This window comes from Ailuropoda melanoleuca, chromosome 1, assembly GCF_002007445.2.
Source record: "Ailuropoda melanoleuca isolate Jingjing chromosome 1, ASM200744v2, whole genome shotgun sequence".
In the NCBI taxonomy this organism is placed as follows: domain Eukaryota; kingdom Metazoa; phylum Chordata; class Mammalia; order Carnivora; family Ursidae; genus Ailuropoda; species Ailuropoda melanoleuca.
Genome location: NC_048218.1, coordinates 198,124,448 through 198,151,650, shown reverse-complemented (window position 1 = coordinate 198,151,650; position 27,203 = coordinate 198,124,448). Strand labels below are relative to the sequence as shown.

At 36.8% G+C, this 27,203-nt stretch overlaps 1 protein-coding gene and 1 non-coding gene across 7 annotated transcripts in view; both read right to left on the bottom strand.

The window, feature by feature from the left end:
- UBN2 (ubinuclein 2) overlaps positions 1–27,203 on the bottom strand; it is a 76,858-nt gene that overhangs the window by 48,498 nt on the left and 1,157 nt on the right. For 3 of the 6 annotated variants that reach the window (XM_011218288.3, XM_034637844.1, XM_034637829.1), the window contains exons 2-3: positions 22,531–22,623; positions 1,951–2,052 (exon numbers count right to left, since the gene is read on the bottom strand). In XM_011218288.3, coding sequence (XP_011216590.2) covers positions 1,951–2,052; positions 22,531–22,623 — 195 coding nt within the window. The remainder of the gene's footprint in view (positions 1–1,950; positions 2,053–22,530; positions 22,624–27,203) is intronic. The other 3 variants (XM_034637824.1, XM_034637843.1, XM_034637838.1) reach the window with 3 other exon arrangements.
- LOC117795525 lies at positions 13,226–13,279 on the bottom strand. The gene has a single exon (XR_004619587.1). It is a non-coding gene; the product is annotated as a U7 small nuclear RNA (small nuclear RNA).

The following is a 27,203-nucleotide window of genomic DNA, read 5'->3' as shown; positions in this document are numbered from 1 at the left end:
CAGAGGAAATAATTTAACATCAATACTTTGGGGTTGTGTAACAGTGACAACATTACTTCAGAAAGTTCTAGTGAAATTTAAAAGAAACAACCTAAATAAAAGTGTTATTCATGCCTGGTATTATAATTTATTAATAATAAAGAAAAACATTTTCTTTCAGTCTTTACAAAATCTGGCAATATCAGTGAGACTAAAAATAACCTTCACAAGCATTTATTTCCAGGTATTTATAGTAATAAGTAGCACATGATTCTGACAATTAATTAGAACCAGATTATTTTCACTCTCTATCAAATAATTACAAACAGTGAAAGCTTACTAGTAATACAATCAATGAAAAGAACAGAAAATCATTTGGTTGGATTATAATTTGTCTTATGTTTGAATTATCTCATAAAAAGAACTCAATAATCTGTTAAAGATAACACGAAATTATTTGGCAAGTCAATAAACAAGCTGTATTCTATTCAACTTCCTCTTACAAAACAGGAAACTACCTCATCCTCTAAATATCAGCAACTAATTCTAAAATTTTTATACAAGAACTTATACCTACAAAATTTGTCCTTATTTATTAAAGCAGTAGCTTTCAAATTTTCTTCACCACCACCCAAGGGGAAAATACATTACACATCAAAACCCAGTGCATGCACACACACATATACACATTAAAAACTCACATAATCTACTACGATTTGCTATGATAGCTCCTATTCTGTTCTATTTCATTTTCATTAAAAATGCTGGCCACACTCTCTAAATTGATACATAATCCCATTATGGGTTGCAAAAGTCAGTCTGAAAAACACTTTATTCAAATATTCTGCCTGTAGCACAGAAAACTGGGTAACGCCAAAAGATTTGCTTAGAAATCTTTAGAAACCTCAAGTCTAGAATCTAGGAATTTTGACTTGTGTTTCATATCAAGGTCAAGACTCTTAAAAACATCCCATCCCTTAACCTACAAAAAGGTCTGTCAACCTTTCTCTACTCCAAAGGGCATTGTTAGTATTTTACTCCTATACACCAGGCTGTCTGGTATGGTAAACCAGTTTATGTCAGGACACTAAAATAACTTAGGAGTATGACACTATGCCTCCTGCTGGAAGTTCTACCTGTCACTCTTCTACCACTGTATGCCTCGTATTCATCTACATGACCAAGCAGTGTAGTAACAGGAAGAAGAAAAACTAATTTGTAGGTAGTACTATAATGCTTACCTTGGTGTCACTTTCTGTGTATTCTAAGTAATCACTTAACAATGCAGAGGATACCATAAGTCCAGGGTTTGGATTACTCTAGTGCTCTGAGAAGAATGTAAGAACATATACCTTACCTACTTCCAAACACGGTATGCCCTCTTTCACTTGCTATGGGATCAACGGACTGCTACAGCCCTTAAATGCTTTCCTAAATTCCTGTTCATTTTATAAGAGAAAGAAGACTCCAGGGGAAAAGCTGTAGGGCTTGATCAAAACAGACAGGCAATAAAGGCTGGCTTCAATCATCACCAGCGTAGTAAGGGTTGGCAGCAACAAAAAAAAAGAAGTACATTTTAAAGATGTCTGCCAGATTAACTTCAACTCAGTAGCTCCAATTTTCAAGTTCATATGGTTCTTATCTAGAAGTCATTTGAAAATACACCTGCCCAAGTTTGGAAATATCAATAAAAATTCAAGATGTAAATACCCTTGATCAATAAATCCCACTGCTAGAAATTTATCCTATACATGTATTTACACTAATTACCTTACATATTTACTCAAGTACACAAAGATAAATGTACACAGATGCTCAACTATTTGTAAGCACATAAAAGTGGAAACAATTTAGATGTACATCAACAAAGGACTGGTTAGTAAAAACAAATACTGAACTATTTAAGTAACTTTATCCTTGACTTCTATCCCAAACAAAGAATTGCTGCTATATTAAAGATACATTACTCACAGCCTCTGAGTTATCAATAAATGGATCTGTCTCATCATAGCCAAAGCCTATATCAATTAAATCTTGTAGCCGATCCTTCCGGTGTTTACGGGGTTTCCCACCCTGCAAAAAACAGATACGTTAGACTGATATCAATACTCATGCTGTTTCCATAAACTTAAAAAATACCTGGCAGAAGAATTCCAAATAATTTCTGTAGATAATCCCCCCCTCCAAGAGGTTGAATTTAAGTCCCCCCATGCTTTGCATGTTCAATTGTGCTTAGGGACTTGCTCTCAAAGAGTAGAATATGAAAGGGAGGGAACAAAGTAACTTTATAGTGAAAAACCTGGCCAACATGACCCCGGCCAGGTGATCAAGTTCAACATCAACACGATAAATCATGTTGATAGCATGTCCTTGATATGATGCGACAGCCCTTGATATGACACAATAAAAATGGCACCTTTGTGGTCCTCTTTCAAAAGCCTATAACCCCAGTTAACGAAAAACATCAAACAATCTAAACCATGAAAAAAACAACAGGCAAACTAAATTGGGGGACATTAGACAAATAACTAACCAGTATTCCTTAAAGCTATGAAGATAATTAAACACAAGGAAAAATCTGAAAAACTGTCATAGTCTAGGTTAATCTAAGGAGACATAAAAACTAAAAGTGATATAGTATCCTGGATGGGGTCCAGTAACCAAAAAAGGCATTAGGGGTAAACTAGTAAAATCTGAATAAAACATGGAGTTTAATTAATTGTAACATAACAATGTTGGTTTGTTAGCTGTAACAAATCTACTATACAAACCTAATTTGTCATAGGAGAGAGTGGGTGAGAATTATATGGGAAGTCTCTTTATTATCTGTGTAACTTTTCTCTGAATACAAACTATTCACAAATTTTTTTAAACACCACAGAATTACACACATTAGACATATAAGAAAATGAAACATGAGTGCATGCAAAAACTGGTATATCTGAATAAGGTCTGAAGTCAGGTAAACTGTATCTAGTCTCCTAGTCTTGGTAACTATAGTTATGTAAGATATTGTCAATGTCAATCTCCTACTCTTGGGAACTATAGTTATGTAAGATATTACTACTGGGAGAAACTGGGTGATTGGTACAAGGGGACCTCTCTGTACTATATGTGCAACTTCATGTGAGTCTATAATCTCTTTAAATAAAAAGTATTTTAGGGGCACTTGGCTGGCTCAGTCAGTAGAATGTGTGACTCTTGATCTCAGGATCACGGGTTCCAGACCCACACTGTGTGTACAGATTACTTAAATCAATAAAAACTAAAAAAAAAAAAAAAAAAAAAAAAAAAAAAAAAAAAAAAGTTTTTAAAAAAAAAAAAAAANCAACAGGGGCGCCTGGGTGGCACAGCGGTTAAGCGTCTGCCTTCGGCTCAGGGCGTGATCCCAGCGTTATGGGATCGAGCCCCACATCAGGCTCCTCTGCTAGGAGCCTGCTTCTTCCTCTCCCACTCCCCCTCCTTGTGTTCCCTCTCTCGCTGGCTGTCTCTCTCTCTGTCGAATAAATAAAATCTTAAAAAAATAAAAAAAAAAAATAAAAAAAATAAAAAGAAAAACAACAACTTGGGGTGCCTGCGTGGTTCAGTTGGTTAAAGGGCCAACTCTCGATCTTGGCTCAGGTCTTGATCTCACCATCATGAGTTAGAGCCCTCCACTGGGTTCCACGCTGGGCAGGAGCCTACTTAAAAAAACAAATAAATAAGGGGGCCTGGGTGGCTCAGTTAGTTAAATGTTCGACTCTTGCTTTTGGTTTTTTGTGTTTGTGGTTTTTTTTTTTTTTTTAAGATTTATTTATTTGAGAGAGAGAGACAGAGAGAGAGGGAACACAAGCAGGGGGAGTAGGAGTGGGGGAAGCAGGCTTCCCGCCGAGCAGGGAGCCCAATGCAGGGCTTGATCCCAGGACCCTGGGATCATGACCTGAGCTGAAGGCAGACACTTAATGACTGAGCCACCCAGGCGCCCCTTGACTCTTGCTTTTGGCTCAGGTCATGATCTCATGGGTCATGGAACTAAGTCCTGTGACCAGCTGTGCATTCAGCACGTGTCTGATGATTCTCTCTCTCTGCCCCTCCCACCCCCACACTCTCTCAAATAAATAAATAAATCTTTAAATAAATAACAACAAAACCAAAAAAACCTGTTAGTGTACATTCCATTATTCATGTCATACTTTTTTTTTTTTAAGATTTTATTTATTTATTTGAGAGAGAGAGTGCAAGCGGGAGAACACAAGCAGGGAGAGCAGCAGACTCCCCATTGAACAGGGAGCCCCATGCGGGGCTCCATCCAGGACCCCGGGTTCATGACCTGAGCCGAAGGCAGACGCTTAATGGACTGAGCCACCCAGGTGCCCTTATTCATTTAAGAAGTCTTTATTATAGTTATAAAGAACTCACTCTATCTTAGGTATAAATGTTACATGTATGTTAAAAATAATATATAAGCTTGTTGTAAGTAGTTTAAGTGAGCAGGACACCTACTAATATTGTAGCACTACTAAAACAAGTGTTTAGTTCAGTCCCTAAGACTCATTTTAGATATTCAAATATACTCACTCGAATTTACCTATACTTTCTAAGCATCTTCCTAACACCTCCTGACCCCTGATTTTTTTAGCACAGGAATGGGCCATGGGGAAGAAGATGTTCAGAAAGAAGACAGAAAACAGTAAGCGGTAAGTATTCTGCCTACCAACATGCCACCATTGAACCAGAGTAAGTCTAGCAGAAAGCATGGGATGCAAGATGTGAATCTCTTATTTAGTTTCAATTCTCACTGTGTAATCTTTCAACGTAAAGTGATTCTAATGGTGAAAGATGGGTAAGTTTTGTGCAACACGAACCTTAAATAAAAACAAACTGCTCTATCTTATTTCTATACAAAGAAAGAAACTGTTCCAGTGTTTGATGGAAAAAGTGGTTATGCTGGACCTGCTGAGAGATGTCACCAATATGGTGCCATCCCTTTCTAAATAATTTATAAAAGTAATTATGACTAAATGTTATATTTGTATTACACTGAGATGTTAAAAAGCTAACCCCCATAAACTATGACTTCACTATATGCTTTTTTGGGGGACAAAACAACACTACACCATTACCACCAAGAAAATCATCATGGTGTGAGATAAAGTAGTGGTTCCCATATTTTTAAATTTTACAAGTTAGGTAAATTTCAAAAACAATTTTGAAGACCGACACAACCCTTAAATTTGCTAAGTAGGGCCATTAAAGACATAATCTCACAATAACAATCCTTCTTAAGAAATAGTCCTTGGCAACCTTAAACATATACACACATATGTAACATCTATACATACATACACATATACACGTGCGTGATTACATGCAATACACATAAGAAATTGTTCTTATTTTTTCCATTTGCCAGGTCTGCAAACTGGAACCCTTACAACTAGGTTATAGAACTACAGTTAAAATCAGAAGTCAAAAAAACAAAAAAACCCAACAAAACCCCAAATCAGAAGTCAGGTGACAAAAAGAGGTTATTTCTAGGATAGGAGTTATCCTGTTGAGAAAAGTCATATACAAGCAATTAAGTACATGAGGGACTGTTTCACCCAAAAACTAGAGAGCGAACTCTAAAAAGAATATAAAAACCCAAAGATATATGAAAACTAATATAAAAATATCTTAGTACATGAAAAAATATAAAAACAAATGAAGAATGCTAGCCCTGTCACATATTAAATATATTTAAAGTTATGGGAGTTAGCAACATAAAAAAAAGCCATATATGAAAAACCCACAGCTATCATCATTCTCAGTGAGGAAAAATGGAGAGCTTTTTCTGTATAATCAGGAACAAGACAAGGAAATCCACTCTCACCACTTTTATTCAACACAGTACTGGAAGTCCTAGCCACAGCAATCAGACAAGAAAAAGGAATAAAAGGCATCCAAATTGGTAATGAAGAAGTAAAACTTTCATTATTTGTAGATGACATGATACCTTATACAGAAAACCCTGAAGATTACCCAAAAAATACTAGAATTGACAAACGCATTCAGTAAGGTCTCAGGAAATAAAATCAATTTACAGAAATCTATTGCATTTTTTTCCTTTTTTTAAAGATTTATTTATTTGAGAGAAAGAGAGGGACAGAAAGAAACAGGGCACAACTAGGGGGAGGGGCAGAGGGAGAGAATCTTCAATTCTTCAATCCCCACTGAGCATGGGGTCTGACATGGGGCTTGATCTTATGACCCATGAGATCACAACCTGAGCTGAAACTAAGAGTTGAACACTTAACTGACTGAGCCACCCATGCACCCCAATTCACTGCACTTCTATATGCTAAAAATGAAGTAGCGGAAAGAGAAATTAAGAAAACAATCTCCTTTACAACTGCACTAAAAATAATAAAATATCAAGGATTAAATTTAACCAAGGAGGTGAAAGACCTGTACTCTGAAAACTATAAAATACTGATGAAAGAAACTGAAGATGACACAAATGGAAAGATATGCCATGCTCATGAACTGGAAGAACAAATACTGTTAAAATGTCTATACTACCCAAAACAATATATAGATTTAATGTAAATTCTATCAAAACACCAACAGCATTTTTCACAAAACCAGAACAAACAATCCTAAAATTTGTATGGAACCACAAAAGACCCCAAATAGCCACAGCAAACTTGAAAAACAAAGCTGGCGGTATCACGATCCCAGATTTCAAGTTATATTACAAAGCTGTAGTAATCAAAACAGTGTGGTACTGGCACAAAAACAGACACACAGATGAATGGGACAGGATAGAAAGCCCAGGAAAAAACCCCATGATTATATGGTCAATTAATCTTCAACAAAGGAGGCAAGAATATATAGAGGGACAGTCCCTTCAACAAATGGTGCTGGGAAAACTGGACAGCAACATGCAAAAGAATGAAACTGCACCACTTTCTTACACCACACACAAACATCCAAAATGGATTAAAGACCTCAATGTTGAGACCTGAAACCATAAACATACTAGAAGAGATCACAGGCAATAATCTCTCAGACACCAGCCATTGCAGCATTTTTCTAGATGTGTCTCCCGAGGCAAGAAAAACAAAAGCAAAAATAAACTATTGGGACTACATCAAAATGAAAAGCTTCTGCACAGCCAAGGAAACAATCAACAAAACAAAAAGACAACCTACTGAATGAGAGAAGATATTTGCAAGTGACATATCCAGTAAGGGGTTAATATCCAAAATGTATAACGAACTTATACAACTTGACACCAAAAAAACCAAATAATCTGCTTGAAAAATGGGCTGAAGGGGCGCCTGGGTGGCGCAGTCGTTAAGCTTCTGCCTCCAGCTCAGGGCGTGATCCCGGAGTTCTGGGATCGAGCCCCACATCAGGCTCCTCTGCTAAGAGCCTGCTTCTTCCTCTCCCACTCCCCCTGCCTGTGTTCCCTCTCTCACTGGCTGTCTCTGTCAAATAAATAAATAAAATCTAAAAAAAAAAAAAAGAAAAGAAAAAATGGGCTGAAGACACGAACAGACATTTCTTCAATGAAGACACACAGACGGCCAACAGACATATGAAAAGATGCTCAACATCATGCATCTTCAGGGAAATGCAAATCAAAACCACAATGAGATATCACCTCATGCCTGTCAGAATGGCTAAAATCAAAAACACAAAAAACAACAAGTGTTGGCAAGGGTATGGAGAAAAAGGAACACTTGTGCACTGTTGGTGGGAATGCAAACTGGTACAGCCACTGTGGAAGGAGGTTCCTCAAAAAATTAAAAACAGAATTACCATGTGATACAGTAATTCCACTACTGGGTATTTACCTGAAGAACGTGAAAACAGTAATTCAAAAAGATATATGCACCCCCATGTTTATTGCAGCACTATTTACAATAGCCAAATTATGGAAGCTACCCAAAGGTCCATCAGTAGATGAATGGATAAAGAAGATGTAGTGTATACACACACAGAGGAATATTATTCACCCATAAAAAGCATGAAATCTTGTTATTCACAACAACATGGATGAATCTAGAGAGTAAAATGTTAAGTGAAGTTAAGTCAGAGAAAGACAAATACCATATGATTTCACGCATACATAAATTTAAGAAACAACAGAAATGGGGCGCCTGGGTGGCTCAGTTGTTAAGCGTCTGCCTTCGGCCCAGGGCGTGATCTCAGGGTCCTGGAATCGGGCCCCGCATTGGGCTCCCTGCTCCGCTGGGAGCCTGTTTCTTCCTCTCCCATTCCCCCTATTTGTGTTCCCTCTCTCGTTGGCTGTGTCTATCAAATAAATAAATAAATCTTTAAAAAAAAAAAACAACAGAAACGAACAAAGAGGAAAAAAGCGACAAAACAAAAATCAGACTTTTAACTATAGAGAACAAACTGATAGTTACCAGAGGAGAGGTAGGGAGGGGGGAGTGAAATAGGTGAAGGGGATTAAGAGTACACCTATCTTGGTAAGCACTGAATAATATACAGAATTGCTGAATCGTTATACTGTACACCTGAAACTAATAGAAACACCATATGTTAACTATACAGGAATTAAAATTTAAAAATTAAATTAAAAATAAATAAAGTTCTGGGAGTTATTATTAAAAATAAATAAAGTCCTGGTATTCCATACCAGGAATAGAAGAATAGACATAAACAGACAACAATGTTCAAGATTTTAACATGAGAAAGGCAACATTACAATTCAGTGGAGAGTACGTCATAGATCAAATAAATGGAATTAAAGATACTTGTATCATCTATCAAATTATAAACTTTTTATTTTTTTTTTATTTTTTATTTTTTTAAAGATTTTTTAAATGTATTTAATCAACAGAGATAGAGACAGCCAGCGAGAGAGGGAACACAAGCAGGGGGAGTAGGAGAGGAAGAAGCAGGCTCATAGCGGAGGAGCCTGATGTGGGGCTCGATCCCACAACGCCGGGATCACGCCCTGAGCCGAAGGCAGACGCTTAACCGCTGTGCCACCCAGGCGCCCCTATAAACTTTTTAAATTCTGGGAAAATGGAGAAGAAACAGGACTGCTCAAGCACTGCTGGTAACAGTATACCATGAAACTTCTGGAAAGCAATCTGAAAGAACCTGCCAAGAATTCTGCCATACTTTCACATGGTCTTCTTTTGCTTCTTCTTTATTTTCCAAACTTTCTATGAAGTACTAATGTCATAACGGAAATACACTAAAATAATTTTTAAGACACTTTATTTGACCTGATAATTTTATGTAAGCTTATTTCGAACCACTACTTAGATTCAAGAATATCTGTTAAGAACTCACGCTATAGAAAGTAATATGTTGGGGTGCCTAGCTGGCTTAGTTGGAAGAGTATGTGGCTCTTGATCTTGGGGTCATGAGTTCGAGCTTCATGTTGGGTGCAGAAATTACTTAAATAAAATTTTTTAAAGAGAAAGTAATATATTAAATATCGGAAAGAATTTAAATTTAAGAGAAAAAGACGCAAGAAGCAAGCCATAAGAGACTCTTAACGACAGAGAACAAACTAAGGGTTGATGGGCATTACGGAGGGCACTTGTTATGATTAACACTGGCTGTTGTATGTAAATGATGAATTACTAAATTCTACTCCTGAAACCAATATTACACTATGTTAACTAGAATTTAAATAAAAGTTTGAAAAAGAAAAATAAAATATAATAGTGTTAATAGAAATAAAGAATTTAAGTATGAAAAGTCCTGTCCTGAAGAAACTTAAAAGATGACAATCTACTCAACAAATTAACTAAGTACCTACCAAGTGCCAGTCTTCATGGATTTTATAGTATTGTAGACAGGAGAAAGATTATACAAATAATTACAGTAATGATAAATAGTAGAAAGGAAAATACAGGTGGTATTAGGCCTTTTTAACAGAGAACTTAACCAAGGCTTTCCTGAGACGTTTATGCCCAAAGACGAGTGGAAGTAATCACTTGTGGAAGCCACTGAAAGGATTAGAACAGGGAAATAACCTGACAAGATTAGTGCTTAACAAAATCATTCCTGCTATTGTGGTGGGGAATGAACACAGACAGGGAGGAGATCAGTCAGGAAGGGAGAAAATTCAGAGATTTGCAAGAAAGTCCTAAGTTACTGGGGGCACAGGAAATATATTTAAGTACCAATGCTGCTGCTGCTAGCTACTACTCACTGAGTGCTAATTTTGCATTAGCACCTATTCTTTTTTTTCTTAAGATTTTATTAATTTATTTGAGAGAGAGAGAGAGAGCGCACACAAATGGGGGGAGAGGGAGAAGCAGGCTCCCCGCTGAGCCAGGAGCCAAACACGGGGGTTAAATCCCAGGATCCTGGGATCATGACCTGAGCCTAAGGCAGACGCTTAACCCACTGAGCCATCCAGGCACTCCACATTAACACCTATTCTAAGTGTAACTACCTATTATTTCATAACTGAAAATGTGCAAAGCTAAAGCTTGGACATGGCAAATAACCCGTCTAAGATCACAGGGAAAGTAATCGAGCCAATCTTCAAGCTCATGATTATCTGACTTCAAAGTGTCCTTCTATTAAAAGTTCTATAAAAGAAGGGTGCTTGGGTGGATCAGTCGCTTGAGTGCTGGACTCTTGATTTCGGCTCAGGTCATGATCTCAGGGTGGTAAAGCACTCAGCGGGGAGTCTGCTTAAGATTCTCTTTCTCCTTCTGCCCACCCCCCCTACCTGCACTTGTTCTCTCTCTAAATAAAAAAAAAAAAAAGATTTATTTATTTATTTAAGTTCTATACTAAAAGTTATAGAATCTCTGCAGTCATTTCCCCAACTTGGAGACATCTTAAACTCAATACCAAGAACTGAAACCGGTGTCCCCACTGTCAGTCACCTCCAAATTAGCTTCTCCCACTTGACAGTCCCACTTTATTCATTCTATTTTTCTGCCTTAAAACTCCACTGTTAGCTAAAATTTAAAAAGACTGATGATACTGGAGCACCCAGGTGGCTCAGTCGTTAAGGATTTGCCTTCTGCTCAGGGCATGATCCCAGGGTCCTGGGATTGAGCCCCGCATTGGGCTCCTGCTCTGCTGGGAGCCTGTTTCTTCCCCTCCCATGCCCCCTGCTTGTGTTCATTCTCTCACTGGCAGGCTCTCAATCTCTCTCTCTCTGTCAAATAAATAAATAAATAAATCTTAAAAAAAAAAAAAAAAGACTGATGATACTAAATGTTAAGAAGGATATGGAGCTAATAAGCTCTCCTACATGACTGGTGCAAAAATGATATATAGCCACTCTGAAAAACAGTTTGGCAGTTTCTTATAAAGCTAAACATACACTTCCCATATGACCTAACAATCCCACTCTTACTATTTAGTCAAGAAAAATGACAACATGTGTTCACATTTAGACCTGTATGCTAATGTTCAGAGCACCTTTATTCATAGCAGCCAAAAACCAGAAACAACCCAATGCCCATCATCCAGTGAATGGATAAACTGGGATACACCCACATAAAAGGATTACTGTGTACCAACACAAGAGAAGGAACTGCTGATAACATGCAACTCATGGATTAATTCATGCTAACTGAAAAGAGCCAGACATAAAACACTTTAAGATTCCCATTTACAGAAAACTCTAGAAATGGCAAAACAAAAACAAATGAAAAACCTACATGGACACGAAGTAGATCTGAAATTGCCAGGGACTAAGGCTAAAGGGAGAGGATTACTTGTAGAGAGGTAAAAAGGGAACTTTCTGGGAAGATGAAATTGTTCTATATCATGTTTGTGGTAGTGGTTATATGACTGTGTGATTTGTCAAAATCCATAAAATTGTATGATTAAAATGAATTAATTGTACGTACTTAAATTATCTTTCAATAGTGCCGATTTTTAGAACCCCCTCATGATGATTCCTACTTCAACTCTCTCACCACAAACCTCTGTTCATGTGAATATTCACATCTACAATTTCCATTCCACCTGCCATTGCTATAATGTCGGCCATTGTTTTCACTTAAATGTGATGAATGCGTTAATTAGCCTCTCTTCCCTCATTTATCCTAACTTATCCTTCATATCATCTAATTAATATTTCTAAAATACCATTTCATATCATTTCCCTGCTCAAACTGCTTCAAAGCATCTCAGCTATTATAAAATAAATCCAAAACCCTTAATATGGAATTAATTAAATGCCTTCTACATGCTGATTTAAACTACCTTTCCAACTTTTTCTTATAATTTTCCAACTTGGACACTTTGATCCACTCTATCTGTCCACTTTCCTCCTAAACACACTTAAGCTTATCTTTTTTCTGCCTTCCCCTTATTGGGAATAATCTCTTACTCCTCTCTGAATTCTCCCACCCTCTCCAGCCAGTAAGTTTAAAATTTTTTTTCCTCGATGCTTTCTACTTACAATCAAAATGATTTTTTTCTGCACTCCTAACATATTTTTTGTCTAGGGACAGCTAGCTGCCTGTAAGACTTACCTAGGGAAAACTAAAATGTAAACAGGTTCCGTCAGAATGGGCACACTCACACATATGCAGAAGTACAAATACCTTAATGCATAACTTGAGAGATTTAGGAACATTTAAGTCTAGTCAAGGTGATCAGCAGTTACCACAGGAAAGTACAGCTGTTATTAATAGTTATGAGTCATAATCTAATATATGCAATAAAATGGCTAATTAAGTAAATGTGAATCAATGACAGTAAACAAAATGGCTAAAACTTTACTTAACGGTCATAGTATTAATCTCAGTAATAATCCTTCTCAAAAAAGGATCTTACAAGTCTAAGATCTTCACCAAGCATCCTATCAATTATAGCATCATAACAATAATGAAGGCATAAATCACATATACTATGACACATGCATTCAACATTAACAGCCATTTTAAAATAATGTGGTAGAAGAATATTTAATAATATAGAAGGTAACAAAAGCATTTACCAAATGTTATGTATAGTTCAGGCTACTCACAGAGAAGGTAATATTCACTAAGCATTTGGCAGTGTTCAACTTAACTGGTAATTGTGGAGATGACATTAAAATAACAAGCTCTTACTTTTTTAATTCTCATATAAACAGTAAGATCTCATTTATGAGAAACACAATACAGCAATATACGCCTATAGATGTATATAAAACGTTCAAAGAATTCTAACAAAGAGATCACCATGGTTATTACCAATAGGGAAGGGATATAACCGGAAGCAGTGGTGAAGGAAGATTTTGGCTTACTATGTATTCTTCGAACTTTTTTTTTCCTTTGGTAGGAACTGGAAAACCTGCTGGACAAATTGTAAAGGAGCTATAACACTTTGAATTTGTTTTTAATAACAGGAATGTATCCATGTGTTACTTGGATGATTAAAAATAATTTTTTAAAGTGCAAGAGAGCACATTCATAAGCATACAGTCATTTTCAAAAGCCCTGAAAGGATACACATCCAACTACTAACGGTGGTCATGCCTGGCAGTGGGATTATAGATGATTAGGTGATTTTTATTTTATTCTGTTTATCTGTATTTATATATTCTTTTACAGTGAACAAGATCTTTGAAATATGTAAATGCTTACATAAATACATCTCTAGGAAAAGAAACTCCAACAGTGATTATCTCTGAGGAGAGAACTGGTTAGCTGGGAGTCAGGAATAGGAGGGAGATTTACTTTACATCATATTCCCTTTGCATCTTTCGAGTTTTTGTTAAGTATATGTATGACCTATTCAAGAATTTTATTTTCTTAGGTCTGGACCACCAAATGTTCAATACCATTTGTGTTTTCCTCCGTATATGGTTCTGCTTCCTAGTCCCATTGTGGGGAAAGTGCATTAGACAAGCTGTATTTGACACATTCATGCCCAAGTAGCTCTTTCCTAATTTCCTCCCCAATAGCCAGGGTTAAATAGTCTTTCCTCTACCTATCAATGGCTTTCTGCCAAAGCATTTACTGTCAGGCACATCACAGTTCCTTCCTTCATCACAGAGGCCACCAGAGTATAGTTTTCTGGCCTCAGTTTACTTTTCGTCATCTCCTGGCCTTCCCTTGGCTCACCCTTTCTGCCTCACCTCTTCTTTTCTATTCTCCACCCTGTAGTTCTCTAGTTCCCCAATTACACTCAAGTCCAGTGATATGCAAATGGTACAAACTAGAACCAAATGTTGGAGAGTTGCCAAAAAGACTATTCACAAATATTAAAATTTCACCTAAAGGAACTCAAGATAGATTGGCAAAGGATTATATTATAGTGTCCTTCCCACTAGGCCTGTTTTGAACTGGTCTCTTTTCCAGCAGCCTTAGCAAGGAGACTGTCTGCAGTAGAATCAGTCTTATTTAATTCCCTGGACCTGTGCAGCTGCTGATGTTTCACAGTTTACACAATAAATGCCTCTGATAAAAACACAAAGTTTACCTTCCAAATTAAGAAAAGAAAACCTTGAGTTTTGCTACACCTAAAATGGAGAACCCTTTTAAAATCTATTCCCCTAGGGCACTGGTTTACTATGACTCAGAAGAAAATGACTTACTGAATCATTAGTACCTGTTTAACCTGATAATCAGTGTTTCAAGCCAATGCTGTCTGATTACACTATAAACACTAAGCTGGAAAACAAACAAGGGGCGCCTGGGTGGCTCAGTCAGCTGGGCATCTGACTCTTGGTTTTGGCTCAGGTCATGATTTCATGGGTCATGAGATCGAGCCCCTATCGGCCCTGTGCTCAGTGGGAGTCCACTTGAGCATTCTCTCCCTCTCCCCACCCACTGCTTACTCTCTCTCACATAAATAAATCAATCTTAAAAAGAAAAAAAGAAGGAAAAGAAAAGAAACAAGATGTTCTTAGTACAGGACCCCCTTCCCCAGTTGCCTCCAGGTAATAAGAAACCTAACTAATAAGCAATGTCCACTGATCACCTCTGAAAGACAGAGGAAGCATGATACTGTATGTTAAGACTGCAGTCTTATAACTGAGAAGAAAATATCTCCTGGTCACCAAGCTTCCCTATTTGTCCCAGCCCAGTCACAACCTTATCCTTCTCCACTTCTGTTGATTTCCTTAACCTACCGATAGAAAAGGGGAGAAATTTAAGTCAGTGGAAAGACAGCCAAGAGCTGACTTAACAGCACTGATACAGTATAAACAGATTTCTTTAATCACCACTTAGGATTTGGGCCTTCCTTCCAAATACCCTAAAACTGCTGATTCTCGATTGTTCCTAATGGATTTAAGGAAGTTGAAGAGAATTTGTTTAACTCAAAGAGGCCAAGAAACTGAAAGGGCATGTCATGACAAGCGATTACAACTGGTAACTGCAAAAGAGAAAACTCTTACTTAAGAATTCTTCCGTGCCCTGTATTTAAGAACCCCTCCAACCTCAGTTTGTTTTAAAAGGTGATGATGTTTTTGCTGTATATGTAGTATATACTACATATAGTAATGTTGTTGGCCTGTAGAAGCTAAATACACTGGTACTTGTGCTTCATAAATAGAATTTATTTTGTGGTGGTGTTAACAAGTATTTATCCAAACTGTTTTACTCAAAGTCCTACCATGTTATCTTTATGGACCAGACCTAACATAAGACCAAAACATACAGAGTAAAACCACCCAAGGAAGTTCCCAAGGAAGCACTAATCTCAGCAAGTGCAGATGATCGTCTAATATGAGTAACTAGAGAATTCTTAAACCTCCCAGAAAGAGTGAATAAATATTTTCTCACATCCACTTGCATCAGTCTCATATTTGAGGCCACTTTTTAAACAAGCCATAATTATTTCAAGTGTAAAAGCATATTTCCTTTCCACTCGAGTAGTATTTACTGTGAAGAAGTCACTCATTGGAAATTATACAATTATTCCAAATATTGCCATTTTCTTATTGCAGCATTATTTACATTATTTACATCACTATTTCCAAATTATGGAAGAAACCCAAGTATCCATCAGTAGATGAATGAATAAAGAAGATATGGTACATGTATGTATGTGTACACACACACACACACACACACCCACCCAATGGAATATTAGCCATAAAAAAATGAAGTCTTGCCATTTGGGACAAGAAGGATGGATCTTAGAGGATATAATGCTAAGTGTAGTAAGTCAGTTAGGGAAAGACAAATACCATATGATTTCACTCATATGTGGAATTTAAGAAACAAAAGAAACGAACAAGGGAAAAAAGAGGCAAACCAACAGACTCTTAACCATAAAAGAACAAACTAATGATTACCAGAGCAGAGGCTGGTGGGGAGGGAAGGATGGGTGAAATAGGTGAAGGGGATTAAGAGTACACTTATCATAATGAGCACTGAGTAAAGTACAGAAGTGCTGAATCACTGATTTGTACACACCTGAAACTAATATAAAACTATATGTTAACTATACTGGAAATAAAATTAAATTACATTAAAAGATATTGCCATTCTTTAAAACGTATCAGGACAAAATCAATTTTAAAAGCCATACAACAAGAAAATCAAGACTTTTTATAAATATACTTTGTTTTTGATTAAAGCAATATTAACTCCATTTGAACTGCTTTTTTTTTTTTTCCAACTGCTTTACTTAGAAGACTGCTCAGAACTACTTTTTTACCATCAAATCTACCTTTATCCTCCCTTTTAAAATAAATATGAAGCTATTAGGGCTCTAAGAGTTTAAAATCACATAGAATTAAGCATTAAATATTGTATTCGAACTCTATACGGTAAAGTAAGTGAATTTTAAAGTCATAATGAGATTTCAGAAATGCTAATAAATGCTTGGCAGAATACACGTCTTCCTATTCCATAGGTCATTCAGATTCGAACGTCTTAGTTGAGCCACTGCCAGGCACCCGATACTGTGCTAAGCACTTTCATTTAGATTACTGAATTTATATCCAATTCCAGAATAGCATGACCTTTCAAGATGGCTGGGCTAACAGAGTGAGAAAAATCACTAAAATAAATCTTCCAACAACCACAGGTTATCTTATGCCCTATGCACTGTAAGAAGGCTTAGAGAAAAAGTGTGAACCACATTCATTGATCTGTGGTACCTATGGCCTCAGAAAAAGGGTACACAATCTAGAAACCATCTAAGAACTGAGCTGGAAATTCAGGATATTCAGAAAAGTAGGATGGATATTCAGCCTAAACATGTGGAGCCTTAAAATTGCCAATGAGGAAAAAAGAACACAATCCTCTTTAAACTCTATCCTGCTTCCTTCCTAGAGTAACCAACAAGAAAAATCTGGAGCCTATAGAGAAGTGTCCAAAATTCAACTTAGCTCTGTAATAAGATTTACGTACAACAACCAATTTAGTATACTCTAGGTAAAATTAAGTACCGACTAGTTTTTCTTTTCCCAAGAAAATATGTAGCAATTGATGCTGAACGTGCACTGTCACGTTACCTCAAGAGAAACATAAGAGGAAACAAGCCACAGGCAATCAAAACAGGACAGGATAGAGGGGAAAAAACAAACCATTCGATACCAGGTGCTATTTTTAATAATTTTATACTCCCTATAATTTCTATTACTGCATTTCAACTACCAAGACCGTCTCAGTCCTTCTTCCCCAAGCAACTGCTGTAAGAGAAAGGACACGTCCTAGCTCCACAGTTCTCCTTCCTTCTCCCACAAGTGGCAGCCTGTTCCACTTCACACAATTCTCCAGCACAAGCACTGGCTACACATACTCAAGACCATGAGAAGCCCATAAATTTGCCTCCCAGGCCTCCAACAAACCACTCAATTCATCGATAACGTCACTTATAGACCCAGCCACCCCTCAGTGCATCTTATTTGTCCGCATATCTGGAAACCCCCAATACAGATTAACTTGCTCAGTTCTCTGAAACTTCCTGCAAACACATTCTCCTCCACAATGGAAATGGCATGCCCTCCCACTTGTACCAACCACTCCACTCACAGAAGAGAATGGGCAGAATATAAGTGTGGATGGACTGCTGAGTTAAATAAATTAGGAAAAAAAAATTACTGAAGCGAGTATACCCACGTCTCCAACTAGGGCTTGAGAGCTGGATGTGACCCACAGGTGTTCTATTTCGTCCAGCAGGTGTGGTTTCTTTTTTTTTTTTTTAAGATTTTATTTTATTTATTTGACAGAGACAGCCAGCAAGAGAGGGAACACAAGCAGGGGGAGTGGGAGAGGAAGAAGCAGGCTCCCAGTGGACGAGCCGGATGTGGGGCTTGATCCCATAACCCTGGGATCACGCCCTGAGCCGAAGGCAGATGCTTAATGACTGAGCCACCCAGGCACCCCAAGCAGGTGTTTTAACTAGAAGCCAACATTTAAAAGTAAGAAAAGAAAGAGGAAAATCCAGATTTCAGCCTTCTTTTGAGAAATGTAAAGATCTGGAAACCCTAAAGCCCGGTCCCTGCGAAGTGACAAGGGCTGGAGCTGAGTAGCAGCTGTCCTCTAGTTCAGATAACCCCCCACCTTTACTGTCCACCTGGCCTGCTTCACTGGTGTTCAGTGGGCATCTTGGGGACATCTGAATTTGCTACTACTGAACTACAGAACACTTCAGGAACTATACGACAATAAAGTATAGTTAATAAAGATCTTCAGTGATGGTTTAAGAGTGATCTTTTGGGAAAGCCTAGCACTGGACAAAGTGCTGGTCTTCTCCCAGGTCACTTCTGGCCCAATGAGTTTCTTAAAGGATCCCAAATAATTTATTGTGGTCTTTAAGAAGTCCCTAATAATTAAGAAGAACCTGTAAACAGTGATTGAAGGGCTAAAGATAAAGGCCATTTGGAACAGAATGCCCGAACTAAACTAAAAGATCAAAATCCACGGGGTAGTCAGTTAACAGAGGTTAAAAAACCCCATACATGTTTATGTTAAAAAGAATTTATGACATGTACAGAGTAAGACAGAGCAGTTCTCTACAAGAGTGATATGTTTAAATAAACACTATTTCATATTTAGATAGCACTTTAAATATTCCCAACATTAAAAATCTATTTTCTCATCTGACGTTGACAAAACCCCTGCGCTATAAATATAAAGTTGGCTAGGCAGATCTTGTTTTCCCCTCACAAATACCAAAGCACAAAAAAGCCAAGAGCCTGTACTAAGGTCACCCAGCTAGTTAATATGGCAAAGACAGGATCAGAATCCAGCTGTGTTAACTCATAATCCTGTGCTCCCTCCACTATAATACATTGTCACTGCCTCTTAACCACTGGATATCCTACAAAGGTTAGAAAAGCTATTCCAGGGATTACAGAGAAATGTGGTTCCACAGGAGACTGGAAGAACCCATTCAACGACTCCGCACCAGAGTCTCCAAAATTCCTTCCAATTTCAAGAATGGAACTGGCCCTTCTATTCACTTTCAAATCCCCAGAGTCTTTCAATCCCATAGACACTGCTTGGTACTACATTTGTGTGTCATATGTATGTCTTGTCTTCCCATTTATTTTGAAAGTTCCAGGAGGAACTATCATGCCCCTTTGTACATCTAATGTAAATGCTCAAATACTTTTTTATACACAAAACTTAACAAAAAACTGCACCTTTTATTCCAAGAAACAAAGAGCTAGAAGTAACCTTAAGTGATTTTCAGAAATAATGATGAGGACATCTGAATTATAATACGAAGGAAACAAAAATAAGAAGAAAAGGTGGCTAGCTCTTGTTTTATAAGCCTCCAAGAATTAAGTCCTCTTTTTATCCCTACCAAAAGAAATTTTTTAAGGGAAGTGTAACCTTGGTAGGTTAACATTTTGCAAAATTTTACATACAATATTTAAAAGTTTCTTTACTTAAAATATACATATAACATAATGCATAAGTAAAAATAGACACATAGACACCTGAATTTGCTACCCCTGAACACCAAAAAAACCCTTAGTTGTTCAGAAGTCATCTTTTGTGATAGCCCAGAGCCTAGAGCTGGATGTGGCGTCTTCTTCCAGGTCACTTTTAGCTGGATGGTTTTCTTACAAGGGTCCTAATAATTTGTTATGATATATACATTTAATGCCTATAATACTCATGGCACATAAAGGCTTCATGAGGTAGGACATTTTAAATCTCTACTTAGAATGGAAATAAGAGAGTGAGTAGCCAAAATAAAAATATAGAGAAGAATTATAGCCCATTAATTTGAATTATAACAAGAACAACATTTTATCCTTGCACAATGACAGGGCCGGGAGATATCCCAGTTATTTGGAACTCAATTTTATACATCAACCAACTTCTTCAGAACATTGGTTTTTCCACGCCAAATATGAACCAAGGGCTCCCCAAGATGATTTAATGCTAACTCTGAGGCAATACATCACATACTGAATCACATTACTTATAGGATCATATGCTAGGAATTTTTCCATTTACAAAGGACAATTCTAATCCTTAGTTTTAAAACTTATGCAAAAATAAGGACTCTAATGTAGTGCTGGAGGGAATGGAAACTGGTAACTTAGAAACTGGTAATTTGGTAATCTACACCCAAACTAAATAAACACATAAATCTTTTGACCTAAAAATTCCACTTCTAGGAATCTGTCCAACAGATAAACTTGCAAATGTGTGAAATGCCATGCTACTAAGTAATTTACTTTAGCACTATTTACAAGAGCAAATTTTTGGAAAGAACTGAGATCATCTGGGGACTGGTTAAATGTGATATGTCCATACAATGGAATACCATGCAGCCCTAAAAGAGAGAGAGAGAGAGAGAGACAAGAAAGCTCTCTTTGTACTGATAAGAAAAAATCTCCAAGTTAGAGTAACTGAAAAAAAAGCAAAGAGCAGAACTGCATCTTCTGCAGTATGTGTAAAAAGAGATATTGCGGGGGCGGGGGGCGCCTGGTTGGCTCAGCCGGTTAAGTGTCTGCCTTCAGTTCAGGTCGTGATCTTGGGGTCCTGGGATCGAGCCCCATATCGGGCTCTTGCCTCACTGGGGAGCCTGCTTCTCCCTCTCCTTCGGCCTCTCCCCCTGCTTGTGCTCTCTCTGACTCTCTCTCAAACGAATAAATAAAATCTTAAAAAAAAAAAAAAGAGAGATGTGGGGGTGGGGGTAATACATTACATAAAATACATAAATACATAAAATACCTCTGGAAGGACCCCCCCAAAACATGCCTCTAGGAAGTGAGATTATGTGGGTGAACAATAGAAAGATTTTTCACTCTAAAATTTTTTAGTTCTGAACCATGTACATATATTGCCTGGTTGAAACATTAAATTTAACCAATGTGTTAACTTGTATTAAAAGTCACAGGGGCACCTGGATGGCTCAGTCAGTAGAGCATGTGACTCTTGATCTTAGGGTCGTGAGTTCAAACCCCATGTTGGGTGTAGAGATTACTTAAAAATAAAAATCTTAAAAAAAAAAAAAAGCCATAGTATGTTAGGATTTATAATTTGAGAACATTATATTGTAATCAAACACTACAGTTTAACAACTTTTGCTACTCTTTCCATCAAAATACCCACCAGTCTATCCCTAAAATTATTATAACGTCACAGAATATAAAGCCAGAAGAAGCCTTGAAAAATCTTCAAAGAAAGAAAACTGGGGCCCAAAAAGGTTAAATAACTTCACCAAAGGACAACTTGTAGGTGGTAAAGTATGGCCTACAACCTGACTTCCATTCCAAAGTATTCTCATATATTTCCCCCACCCCAAACATACTCATTAGCACAAGGAGCCAGCAACTGTCCACCAAGATCCCACTTGCATCTGGAGGATAACATGAATGACAGGGTTAGTGTAAGCTGACTTCCTATCTCTGTGAGATACTTTTCAATATTCACTAAGGAACCAGAAAGAATCTTGCTTTTCATGAGTTATGCTTTAGCAAAGTGCCATGGAGTAAAGCCATAGGATAAAGATGGGGAAGAAGGGAGCTATCCTACAATCTCAATTATACTAGAAAATGTGAGAAAAATGTTAAGCAATGTCACATTCAGGTAATTAGAATTCACTTTTATATTAAAACAAATATCAATCTATTTATGGCATAGAATGTAAAATGTACATGAATGTTTAAGGTAAACAAGATACTTTCAAAGAAATTTCATGCTGCAGCTGATTCTGATCCCAGAAATGTGTATGCTAGAAATACACACATTCATTCTCTTAAACTCGAAGAGGCAGGAAGGCTTGAGAACTACTACACCAAGGGAATTAAAGTAGCCTTCTCAATGGTAGTAGAAAAGGCAAAAGATTCGAGCTAGACAGACCTGGCTATGCAGCCTGGTTCCTGCCACTGTGTGACACTGAGCTCAGACCCTCAGTTTCTTCATTTGTAAAATGTGGTCAATATTACTTACTATGTAGTTTCACTATAATGATGGGAGATAATGTATGTTAAGCAAACTGCCTGGACTCTAGAAGGAGTACAGTAAATGATGGCTACTATTACAGCCATCACATACCTATCAGAATCTTTGTCTAACCATTTATTTGGACTCATTTAGGAGAACAAAAAAGGTGGGCAATGGATATTACAAGCCCTCCCAACCAGTCACCAGGAGGAAAAAAAAAGCCAATAAGGTAAAATTACCTAAATGAAGAGGATATTATACTCACATATTTCATTTCAAACTTCTTAGCCAACATTTCCACTTCTTGCCTCTCTTGATGCTCATCATTAAATGGGTCTTCTGTGTGAATGGGCTTCTTCTGATTCAAATAGGAAAAGAAATAGAAGTATTAATATTACTTCAACCAGAGTTGAATGCATCCTTAAATTTAATAGAGTCAAATTTTCCAAATATTAACAAATAAGTTAGAAGCATTAAAAGTAACTAGAAAGAAATGTTGGTTTGTAGCAAAAATACTTGCAGTTTTAATGGATTCTTACACATTATCAGGTTTTTCGTTGGTTAAGAACTCAACAAATTAAATTGTCTCCTCCTACAAAATGATCTATGGTCACCCCATCCAAAATAAAAAGGCCAAAAAATCCCCAAGAAAATTAGGTAAAAATGAAAATCCCACTTATAACTCTAGTTTGAGATCTTCCCCCCAAAAAACAACTGCTTTGGTCAGGAAATGCTTCTTAAAGGCTCTCCAGGTTATTAATTAGAATCAACCCTAAATCATCTGCCCTAAGCTATCACAGGGTATCTGTAGCGGCTGCAACCTTCTGCTGAGGCCCAGCATCAAAACCTCAATCCACATCACCTCCTTCTTGTCCATGAATATTCGTTCAGGGAGTACATGCTACTCTTAAACAAAGCTAGAAAAGTGAAAGCTGCAAACAGATTACATTACTGTGGTTTCTTCTAGCAGGGGAGAATGAAAGGTTAACATAATACATGGCTTTAAAAAACCACACACACAGCTAGGATCCCACATTTACCATCTAGTTACCAAAACAAAAAGATAAATCACATCCTTTATTCTAAAGTTTACTATTTTAGCAGACACCTTTCCTTTACATAAAGGTTTTCAATACAAAAAAAAAGGGAAAACAAGGAGCTGAATATGAATAAAAATGCTACTTGTATCTAATTATGGACAACTGACTTTTTAATCTTTTAAAAAAGGAAGGCTAGGTGTTTTAACTGAAGTAAAATACTGGAAATACTGGATACAATTCAGCTGAACCTGAAGAAAAAACTGCAGAAGGGACAAAGATTTGCACACTTTGGAAATAACACATTTCATCCTGGATATGAAGGCTGAGATACAATTAGTCTAAAAATATGACAGAAAAATATGAAGAGGATGAATACAAAACAATTCATCAGACATAAGGCATTAGAATGAAGGGATATTCTGAAAGCCTAAAAAATTAATTTCAGAATCAATGTTTTAAATGATCTATTGTAATAAGTAATGCATTTACAGAATCCTTTATCCCAGGACTTACCAGTGGAAAAAATGTATATGACCTGAAAAGAATAAATAAACCAGGAGGAAGAGACTGATAATGAAATAAACACTAGGCATGTTCAGGAATAGCCTTAAGACTAAAGGACAGTGAGCAACCACCATGCCTTGACATTATCAACTATTGCTTCATGTCACTGTGAAGTCCAAATACTAGGTCCTATTACTGGTCTGCCCCACTTTATATGTGAAATGTAAACACATGGACATATATTTTTTATTAGAATCACCTTAAATCCCACTGTATAACGTTCTGTATAGACTTTATTGAGGAATCAAGAGTAAACCTCTTACTCTCGACAGTCTATAAAAAGAGAGTTAAGAAAAGTGACTCACTTTTCTCTCATAGTTAAGAAAGAAACCCCTACCCATAATCAAGGCTCTAACTGAGTTTTATGTTTTTCAGGCGAAAAGATAATCTGGAAATCAGTGAATATCAAAATTACCAACTACCCACGGGCAATTACATTATAATAATTTTGTCCTTTGATATTAACTCATTAACACCACCTTCCGGGATCTTTCACATGTTATCGAAAGTATGCAGTACGACAAGCATTGGAATAGCACAGAATTCTCTACAGTGTAACTACATCCGCACTATAATCACTTATTCTTTTTATAGTAAATGCTCAACTAATCACATTCACAAGTGGATGTTCCAGTTAACTGATTTTCTGGTTTACTAAGAGTTAAGCAAAAATTACTTGCGTATCAATTACTGGCAGAACTTATTTCTAAACTGTGCTATTTCTCTTCAGCCAGAAATGGTGAACAGATTAATCTTTGAGGACAGACGATTGCAGAGCCTCAGTCACCATCCTGAACCACCTCAATCAGGGCTTAGTAGTCTACAGAGATAGCTAACCTGTGTCCTTTTAACCTGACAAGAAGGGGTTTTGTTTTTCATATGTTGCCAACATACACTCATTTAACTGTGCTTTTCCTCATCAAAAAAATATGAGTATACAAAAAACTGTGATTGCATTCAGTTAATCAGGGTTTTACTCTTCATTTCGTATTTATGAAGGGGGATGATTTAAATGCACCCCAATATACGTGGTATTCATATGCAAAAGATTTATACCTATACCTATCAACTAAATTCTTACTCAGTGATAGACAGCTATTTCAAAATTTAGAATCTTTCTTTTCATTCTATACCATCTCTTTCCCTCTCCCCTTTCTACTAAAACTGTTACATAAGTTGTTCAATTACAACAACTCAAAATTTAGACTTCTTTGAAAATATTATAACATCCTTAAAAATAACTAGACTCTCCTTGAGGGGAAGAAAAACCGAATTTGGGAATCGCCACTCTGCAGATCAATTCTATTGGTCTCATTTTGCTTTCTGTTGGTTTCTACTACTAGGATTTCCTTTCATGGAAATATGACAACTTCCTTTCATGGAAAACAGAGAAATGTCTTCTACAATTCCTTATATAACAAATATGTTCATTGGTAGTAATCATTGGTAAATCTGGCAAAACTTGGTCACAAAGGTGCATAGTATAAACAATAGATTTTTTTTTTTTTTCGGAATAGAGCAAATGATATTTGGCTGAACATACAAGAAAATCCGACCAATATACCCCTAAGTTGACAGTATAAACAGAAAAAATTAAACTAAGTTACTTATCTTTCTCCTATTACATGAAACTAGTAGTTCTGATATTATCAGATTAGCAAAGCAGGCTATCAAAATTAACTTTTTTGTCATAATAATTAAAAGGTACATATTATTAATTTATCATGGCATAAATATCATGGCATTAAGAGGATCATAACAGAAATCTCTGTATTTCTACTGTAACTCTCCTTTCAGTTCATTTTGGCAGGATCCTCTAAATTTAAACTATACAATTTTAAGAAATTTTGTTTTACTGAGAATTGATATTGGTATAGAAAGAAGTACTAATATAATTACGTACAAGCACTTTGTGCATTAGCCTCCTCATTTGTTAAGTAGGGATAATGGTTCCTACCTCAAGGAGCTCTGCTGAACTAAATTCCATAAGCCATACACCTTACTTAGAACTGTGTCTAACGTGCACACAGGAAGAATTCAGTAAATGTTAGCTACCATAATGTACTTTTACCCAAATATGAAGCTTTTCATCTGTAATTTATAAAGTAGGTTAGGGAGTAAAACTGCAGACTCACTTAGATTAGATCAAATACAATTTATTTGAAAAATGCTCCAATCTAGTATTTTCAAAATCCTTTTGGAAAAAAATAACATCACATTAATAAATATTAGCGGCACTAAAGTGAGTCTGAAGAACAAAATGTTTGTGGAAATGGCCAAAATGATCTCTACCCTTAACAATTCATTTTGGTTGCAAACGTTTAGTAGTGATTTGACCACACAACAGTATTTGTAAGTAATAATAAAAACATAAACTGGGCTTAAAATAAATAAAATCCAGTGACATTGTTTAATATGATATTTTTAAACTAAAGAATCATTCAACTATAAAGACAGTTGAGAATGAAAACAAAACAAATGACTTTGGGAATCCATTAGACCGGTGCTAAAGCAAAATCTAATAAAGAGCATATTCTCTAAACAAGAGAGGAAACTGTTCTCTTGTTATTGTTACTCTATCATTTCACTTTCTAGTTTACTTCTAAAGATCACCAAAATCTACAATAAAAATTACAATTACCAACAAACCTCTTTCCAATCACTGTTGTTCACCAGTTCCATCAAAGGCATACCTATATATTTTCAACAATTCCTAAAAATTCAAAGGAGCTTTTCATCGTTCTCCAAAAATTACAATGGTCAGTGCAACATCACCCAACTTAGACCTATAAACTAATGATATACACTCAAATAAGAGAGTGTGACGGTAGGCGCCAAATAAACAGGAGACACCTTCCCATTCAATTACAGTAAAAACAAACTCTAGAGAAAACAAAGCTAAGTAGGTGTACCAATACCAAGGTGAGAGAAAAAGAAGTAACCAAATAACTAATCCGCTTCTTCTTCATTCCTGGAATGGAATCCTTAGTCTGAAAATTTTTAGACTACTTTCAAATACTCTTCAATTAAGAGAAATACCCCACGCTCGCAAGCACATCTCAGCGCCAAGCATAACAAATAGTGAAGAGGAAGATGATATAGAGGGGTTACCCTATCTCGCTGCTTCGGATGGGGGGCGTGTCCCCCCGGGTTTTCTCTTCCTTTCTACTGGAACGACTGCTGGAGCTCCACAAGGAAAACCCAACCAGTAACTTGCAGAGCCCCCAAATATTGTGTGGGGAGCAGAAAGGAGTAAATTCTGAGGTCTCAAAAGGTGCAGAGGAAAACCAGCTCGGAGCGGCATTTGGAGACGGCGCACGAGGCGGGGGGGGGG